General features: G+C 39.7%; 1 protein-coding gene across 1 annotated transcript; it reads left to right on the forward strand.

The window, feature by feature from the left end:
- Positions 1-1,792: 1,792 nt before the first annotated feature.
- Positions 1,793-5,225, forward strand: SARC_03156 (hypothetical protein; the record flags this gene model as incomplete). Its single annotated transcript, XM_014303053.1, has 8 exons — positions 1,793-1,979; positions 2,746-2,864; positions 2,990-3,159; positions 3,318-3,430; positions 3,654-3,847; positions 4,019-4,162; positions 4,329-4,467; positions 4,708-5,225. The coding sequence occupies 8 exons, from the start codon at positions 1,793-1,795 to the stop codon at positions 4,956-4,958; spliced, it is 1,317 nt and encodes a 438-aa protein (XP_014158528.1). The 3' UTR covers positions 4,959-5,225.
- Positions 5,226-9,074: the final 3,849 nt, after the last annotated feature.

The raw sequence follows: 9,074 nt of genomic DNA on the forward strand, positions 1-9,074 counted from the left end.
ATATATACGTATATACGTATATGTATATATATATATGTGTGTGTGTGTGTATGTGTGTGTGTGTGTGTGCGTGTATATATATGTGTGTGTGTGTGTGTATATATATATAGTTAAAGAATGTCGAAGACATCCGATTATTTACAACCGTATTTTTGTAAACACGTGTCCACAAACAAGTTGTGTGCATAACTATACACCGACGTTGATTGTTTGCACGTATATATAAGTGCATACATACCAATGAAACTCTGCTACAGATTTTAAACCGCCTGATGACTACAATGTGTTCATGAGTATAGATCGGCCTGTTGGATTTGTATTGTTCGCCATTATCAAGTGTAGCATGGATTTAGATATCCAGGTGTCTTGTGTGCGATTTTTAATGGAGGCAAAGGAACCTGAGCAAAGAGAACTAGTCATATATGTACAGTTTCGTAGAGTACTTATATATTTTATGAAATGATTCGATATATTTCAGTGCACTTAACCATTTTTGAAAGAGCGTATACCAAAGAGGTCAATATAGTAATATACAAGAGTATGCGACGATATTAACTCGTTCTGGGATGTAGACATGTTCACGAATGTGCCAATGTTGTGTGTGTGTATTTGTCCTATGAATATATCTGTATTTTCAAAATTATGGATGTATCTTGGATATATCGTCGTTGTGTGCTCATCATATACGCATAATTATGTGTATACGTGCACTCCTGTGATACTTTGTACTTGTTGTAAAAAATAAACTCGCTTGCTTCATTGCATAAAATTTATACCTATTTGCATTTTTTGCGTAAGCTCTTCCTTATTTTATTTCGACGAATATGGTATATACGCATGTATTAATGAACTCTGCGGCCACGGACGATACTTATGTGGAATCATCTATTTTGGAGCGACGGATGATATATGCGTTTATGTGTGTTGATCATTTTGAATGCCAGCCCAATGGTGCGGTTCAATTCCGGGCTTCCCTTGTACGATACTTCTGTTGAATAGCCTATTTGGCCTTTGCGATTGCCTCATTCTCGATGTTAGGCAATTTTTGCTGACACACTAAACCTCAATTAAGTATCTGATCTCGCGTGAAGACGGATCCTTGATTCATGGAGTTCATACAGACTTTGATGCGAGTGGAATACATAAATGCAATCTCAATTGATACGCTATGTTGTTATTGATTTTGCATCCATTCCTTGGTTGTACGCGTTTGCCATCTGAAAGTTGACCTACCAAAGAACAAGTTGTGTATTCATCCATGGTGAAAAATGGCTCAAACTTTCACGAAGTCTTGTGGAAGTGCTGCTATCTCAGTATCTGGAATTCTGTCCTTGATTTTCTACAACTTATCGATGCGAATACATGTAGCTTCTCTGTAGATATTGCGTACTTCTGTGCTATCGAATCGATGTATGTCTGGACATATGCTTCTCCGCTGACGGTGGACTATTAATTTTTCTATTTACAAGTTCTGAAACTTTCTGTTATTTTGCGTTTGGGAATTTTGATATTGATATTGCATTGTTCGCTTGCAAGTCCTACCGATACAAATGATCGCGCTACTACGGTTTCCTTTAAGTTTTACATTAGCGTACTAAGTAATTTCGTAGAGTGGTTGCAACCAGCTTAAGTGGACATTTATATGCTGCGATAGATTTATCTCAAGTTCAGATTAGATTTATGATGTACTGCTTTGTATGTGCTGCAATTAGCAGTAGTGTATTGGCCAGTGACTGTTCTCACAGAGCCACGTACTACTTTCAACTATGTCTGTTGCATAGTCGGACACCAGATGCTGACCTTATCTTATGTTCTCTTACTTTATCATTCAAGGTGGGTCGAAACCGATGGGGGTCTATCAGAAATCGAGTTCGAAGAAATATCCAGGGGAGATGGTGTTGTGGAACTTTTAGAGGCAAATAAGAGGAGGAAAGTCGTCTTGAAACAGTTCGAGAGCTGGCTCAAGTTTGACAATCCAGGTACGAATCCACAAACAGTTTTTTTTATGGCGGTCAATTGGTGCCCGAAATTTCTGAGTAACACATACAACTTTTCTGTATTTTCGCTGAGCACAGTATGAAACCATCCGTATGGCTTGTGATACTTCATATATATCCGAGTATATTTGGATCAGATTCATGAATGCACACAAATTGTATGTCGCTGAAATCGTATACTCGATACCAAAAAGAGTATGCGCACAATTTTACTCTAACATCTATGTCAATATATGTCACCCTTCGCATGAAAAGCAGATACAAAGTTCTGTAGTATCACGGATATTTCGGATATGCATAAACTGATATTATTTATATGTGTATATAAATATGTAAATGCTCTAGGATTGTGTATATAGATACAATTCTCAAGCATGTTTGTCAGGTAAAGAAACATTATATCGTCCTTTTTAAAGGAGATATGTCCAACATTTATTTTTTTGAATTTCTTAGCGTGTACGCAGTGCACAACACGATCGAAATGTAGGGTAGCGGTGTTCGCATACGGAGCTGAAAAGTGTAGAAGTGTGTATCCATATTAAACCTGCACTTCACATTAGTTCTGGGCATGCTTCTGGATCCGCTATCATTTGGACTTTTACTGAGACATCTGCTTTTCAATTTGTTTCTAGGGTTCTTTCTCTTATACGATGGAGTGGTGTGTTTCAACAAGCTTACGCTTAGCAAGGGCCGATATAACGACTAGTAACCTTCACAATGCGTGATATACTCCTTCCTACATTCGCAGCTCATAGTGATTTCGCACTGGCGAAAGGAAGGTTTGTGCCACGTAGCTTGAAGTATGAAACAGACGGTCAGGTTTTCTTTCTCATCGGCGATTCACCGGATGACTTTAACAAAAACAGGGTACACACTTACATAGTATAATTGTGTAGCAATCTTCCTTTTTTGCGTGTTCGCCTAACAAATTGTTTCGGTTCTGCATTTCGTTGTAGATGTATAGTCGATTAATTAGTGTCTGTATTTTGTAGGCTGAAGAGTACCTCTATTCGCTACGGAAGGATGAGTACAGTGGCAATTCAGTTGCATCCTATGAAGTGCAAATGGAAGGCTCAGATGAATCTGTGTTGCTGATGGAGCCAGATAAAGGCGAACGATGGCTTGCGCTCTATACTGACGGCAAGGTTACTCAGGGAACTGTGTATGTGAGTAGATTTAGACTTTTGTCTACAATTTCGCATCTTACTATTGTTTTTTACTTATTTCAATCAGCTATACCCCTAGTCTGTTAGGATGTACGTTGCCTGGCATTGATAAAATTATCACGAGATATATTCTGATCTATGAATTGTATTCCAGGGCTACACCTGTCGAAGAGTGGGAAGTTCTGACCGAGAAAGGGGAGTGGATCCCACCGCAACGTTCTTATATGCCTGTCGAGCTCTTTCCGGATTACGACATTTACAAATTCGGTGTGTGAACTGGTCGGTGTCTCCAGAAAATTCGTTCATAGACCAAATATTAGTCATATTTCTACCCGAGTTCTAAGGGTGGATTCCATGAATGCATTGCGCTGGCACGTTATCTTTTATGTTATGCTTCCTCCGCGAAGAAATAGAAAATGATAACACCCCTGCGTATTGTTGTGTCACAGCTTGAGCACTTACCATCTCACTTTGTAACTTACCACTGTAGGTAGTTCCGAATCGAATCGAGAATCGGGAGACCCTCGTCGTGGGGATGCAAAAATTGCCATGGTGACTCTGAATACGCCCAATATCGCGCAATATGCAAATCTTGCAGAGATTAGTCAAAAGCATTACGCGAAGAAACATGGATATGATTTCTATGTATACAGAGACTCGACACTCGACTGGGATATGGAACGAGTAAGATACACGCACGTTTTACATGATGAAAGCCTGTCAACTCGGCAGAGATGGGTGAACCGGTTCACATATACTAGCGTACGCCGAAGCTATACTCTTGATTGCAAACTATTTGGCCAATGATCACAATTTCGGCTGTCTTTTTTCACTAAATAATACTCTAATGTGCAGGGTTTCTGGGATTCGGCCGTGACGTGGAACAAAGTGAACGCTGTTCCGCGGCATATGCCTGATCACGAGTGGGTCATGTGGATCGATTCAGACGCTGTGATTACAAATCTAGACATCACTCTGGAGTCCATCATAGCTCAAGGAGTATGACAGTTTGGTGCTACCTGTTGTATTGTAGTTTGGAAGGACTTTCGAGAATCGGGCTTGATTCATGAATGCAAAACTTTCCTTGCTTCGCATTTTTCTATTTCAATGAAGTAGCTATACACTTGTCCTCTACATATCTAAGTTTCGTTTTGACTTTCTGTAGGAGGGTAAAGAGTTCCTCATCGCTGATGATCCTGGTGGGTGGCAGTTGAATACTGGCGTCTGGTTTGCCAAAAATACCCAATGGACTCGTGATATGATGCAGAAGTGGTGGCAGATGCCGAAACATCAGCACAATATGGGTAACGTTTAGTGACGAGAGTGTGCTTGGTTGTTGTTGTTTTTAATGGCTGTAAGTATGCAGCCCAATTGAAAGGAAATTTGTATATTCTTTCTAACATACTCACTACAAACAAGTAGTCATACCATTGCTCATTCTGCTTTTACAGACAGAATGTGGCCACAGATATCGAGACTTGTGCTGAATTGTCAATCAAAAATACAATGTCTGAGTATTAATATGAACTGACGTATCTGTGTAGGTGCCGAACAAAATCAGCTCATCAAACTGCTTAACGTTTTAGACCGAAAAAAAACGATGTGGAAGCTATACAAGGAATGTGACTTCAATTGTCTTCAAGATAATAGATTCGAGGGTGTTTTTCTGATTCATTTTATGGGTCTATGGCCGGTCGACAAAGTCAAAGCGATTAGAAAGGAAAATGTTAGACAAGGCCTCACTGACAAACATGACAATATTCTAATCGGAGAAGGAAGTAAGGATGAGCTCTGATTCGATAGTTAGGTATTAATTAAGTAGAAATCGAGTAGCCTGTAGTGAAAGGTTGGTCCCAGTGGTCCACTACCACTAGTCCGGGTGCAGGGTCGACTACTGATCCTACCTGTCCGAGCCCCGAGTGCATTCAGTACCTCCCTGAAAATGTTTGACTGTACACTTGAACGACGCATATGCCAGCCTGTCTGTTTCCTGCCGACGACTACAATGTTTCTAAGGACCTACTATCATATGTATATGTATATATAAACATACATCTATGCATCTCAATTTCCACTATCTCAACCCTAAGGATAAGGTGTCATAACTTTTAGCGTAGTTCCTCAGTTCTGTACGTCACGCCTTGAAGTACCGTTTGCAAATATTGACTTGATAAACAATTAGTTGATTTTTAAAAGTTTCAGGACTTGTATCACCTGCCCTGCCAATATTACAATTCACTCAGTTTCTACTAAATCCAAAGAGTCACTTTTATTATTATTTTTCAATTATTGGACTTCCATTCTGGATATATTCTCCGGGAATTCGAATTTACACTCTATTCCGGCTCATCATTATTGAATCGTGGTTGAACAGAGTAAATTCAGTGGGAGGAGGGGATTAACACGCCCTGTGATCCAAACATATCTCCATTGCATTCCAGTGACTTGTGTGACGTGGACAATCTGAGAAAGCTATTATGAACAACAAAACTGCAAGAAATGAGCAAAAAAATACAATAGAACTACCAACAACAAGCAAAAGCCAGTTTCCATGAATACAATAGAACTGTAAGCAACAAACAAAAGCCAGTCCCCATGAATAAAATAGAACTGTAAGCAACAAGCAAAAGCCAGTATCCGTGAAATATCGAGTCGAACTCTAAATTAGACCGTCAGACAAACGGCGTGAAGAGCGAAGATTCCGTAGGGAAGGAGTTGGAAGTGTGTGAGAACCACTTTGAACCCGAAATATATCGTGAATCGTGGTGAGAAGCCGACGAGATTCACAAATGACACAGTTCCAATGACTATGGATGTCGAATGGAATTGTCATTTCGCTAGGCTTAGAGAGAAACAAATTCGTGATGCGGAAGAGTCAAATACACCCGTTACCTGGACCTAGAAGGCGAGCAGCAAAGCCTGTCCAGACAAATGAAAACAGACCAGCAAATACTGTGCCACAAACCACCACCACTAGACTTGAAAAGAAGCTCGATATGCCAAAAAGTGTGTGTGATTCACTCACTACTGTGTTCGCCAACGCCCGCAAACAAGGATCCGGTTTCAAGAATACTGTTGACATTGCGTTCCAATTTTGCTTATGCTAACGAGCTGAAAGTGGAAGACTTTCGAATGTGCAAAGAGGCTGCTGATATACTGGACGTGGTGGAACACTGTTTGAGATCACCTTTCAATCGAAGATCAATGAAGTACAACAATACAGTATAGTTAAACTGTCATATAAATACTTCACTGGTTCTCATAAACTAACTCGCCTCTGAAAAATTCGTGCATATAGTGAGCGAAGTAACATTTGAGAAAGCATAATCCTGATCGACATAGCTTTGTCCTGAAGATGCATCCACATTGTGGTTCGGAAAAAAGGATTATAATACTTGTTCAATTTGGGGTGCGCACAGACAGATATACTTAATATGACCTAGTCAACTTATTGCGAATACCGTGATTCAGAGATTATATATTAAGTATGGTAAAACAGCACCGCCGTTGATAAGATTAATTCTTTCTAAATGAACAAATATTTCAGATATATAGTGTGCCACCTAGACGTCATACAAACATCATATCACAAAATTTCTTGTAGTGTATACGGGGGATAATATACTGTTTAATAAAATGTGAAAGGGGTCAAGTTTGTGTTGTAGGTGATAATGGCTTGCATGTGTTAGATCTGTTTTACACTGGTGTTAGTTATAATGTTCTTCCAATGTTGAAAAGCTGAATAAAATATCCTAAGTAAAATAATTGCTGGAGCTAGAATTTATATAGAACGTGCAAATCGTCGAGATTGACGGTTGAGATGCTCGAATGGGTAGTAAATATAACGTATGTACCTTACATCTTTTGTAAGGTTGCGATAATCTTAAAATGAAAACGTTTATTGATCATTTTATATCAAAAAATGATCATTCAATCTGAAGTTGTAGCATTTTTAAACTGGTATATAATGGTATATAACTGCGAATTGATCGTGAAGCTCTCCTTTCTGATGATCGTGGCGGGTGTATCTAATGGTACAGTATACAGGCCAAACATCGCCCGATTATTGTCAATTATTGATCACAGTAATCAAGAATTCTTTACGAAGACATAACCCACGATTGAACAGCGGATGTTCAACAAGGTTTATCCTGGCATCAACCAAGGAGAGACGCTAAAACTCAGAGAAGGACGCAGAACAAATTCAGATGAAAATTTACCTCCGAACAGAATTGCCGGGAGTATGGAATCGTATAAATGGGAATTCTATAATGAGAACAGGACATCCCATTATCGGATGAGTATAACTTAGACGTACAAGACCAAAGATTGCGATAGAGGCCACGTTCAGTTGAAGACGTGACGACCGGGGGGGAAGGGGTTTCCGGTCTGTAGACGTACTAGTATTGTTTTGGGTACTATTTTGTACGAGTCTCGTTTATTCTGCAAATGGATCATGCGCCTCAATTCGTGTAGTGGGGTTTCCGAAGGTCAATTGACTAGTAAGGATTACAAGTCTAACGTCAACTCTCTGGTAGAAACGTCCCTGCCACAGAGCTGACTGGCCCAAAGCACGCGACGGTGATTGTCGCCTGGCATATCATCGGCTTTGGCTACTAATCTGTCATATTCGTGTGATCTATATACAATAGCCAGCGAAGAGGATGACAAGACCAACGTAATTTGCTAAAGTTGCTCCTCCAAGCGTGTGCATCCGATCTAGGCAAAGAATTGAGGTCGCCCAACGGTGTAGTAGGATACCATATATTGACGCATATAAGTACAGTTAAACTATTTGCAATACCTATATGGTCAATTACAGGTATAGCCACCCGGGTTCAACAGATATTTAACATTTCGTGTAAACCATACCCTCATGGTTGCGGTCTAGAGAAAAAATCAGTAGCTGTGTGGATCTCCTATTCAGCCTACCGACTATCTGTTGATGTTTCTGCTACACATAACATGTGGAAAGAGTCGTCGCGTAAATTTGCTGTTAGAATTGGGTACAGTATAGAATATGTACCCAATCGTCTTCAGCTTCAAACTAGATCTCGCCATATCGAGTTTTTATCTTTATAATATGGAAAATGCAGATAAAATTGATACGTTGCGCTCGCCAATAGCATCAAGTCGCACTCAGTGACGCCAATATTGATAGTTGGCAGGGAACGAATGTAAGGGAAAGTGTTAAATAATGCGACTCGTCTTCAATTAGGCCAGCTTTTTTGTTGAGCGACTGTGCCTCCATCTTCACCCGCGTCTGAATCGGCTACTATGTATGGCATCTTGAATTCAACGTTAAGTATCTCGCTTTATGGAATGGATGCTATATACACACCGCGCACTTCTCTTTCTTAGATCTACATAATGATTACTCTGATATTTAAAACAGTGGCCTAGTAGGTTTGTATATGTCAAACCAAATGCCATACAAACTGGAATTGGAAAAGAAAAATGAGATCTGATATGAACAATAGTGTGCTAAGGAATTTGTTTGATGCAGCGGATTCGAAGATATCCCACCTTGTAGAACCCAGATATGGACTGTGCGAGTAACACTTGACTCTTATTCTTAGCAAGAATTATACAATGACATAAACAAGCACTATATAGAAGACTTACTAGTGCATTCAAGTAGATATTTCTAGGTGTTGCAAGAACTCGTATCGCGCATTGATATCCGCCTGAAAAAAATTAACATTTGAAAGACTGGCAAGGAGTGGCGAGAGAAAAAGATGATAAATTTATGGTCGGCTTTGAACCGTCTTTAGTACCCACAGGTATTGATAATTGTAAAATGGTCGGCTTTGTGTCCTGCAAAAAAAAGGTAGTACATACGATCCCGAGCATCTTCAACCTATACCGGGCCGTAATTCTGTGATATACTAGTAATAGTGATGTACTAGCA

This window comes from Sphaeroforma arctica (assembly GCF_001186125.1).
Source record: "Sphaeroforma arctica JP610 unplaced genomic scaffold supercont1.155, whole genome shotgun sequence".
Taxonomy (NCBI): Eukaryota; class Ichthyosporea; order Ichthyophonida; genus Sphaeroforma; species Sphaeroforma arctica.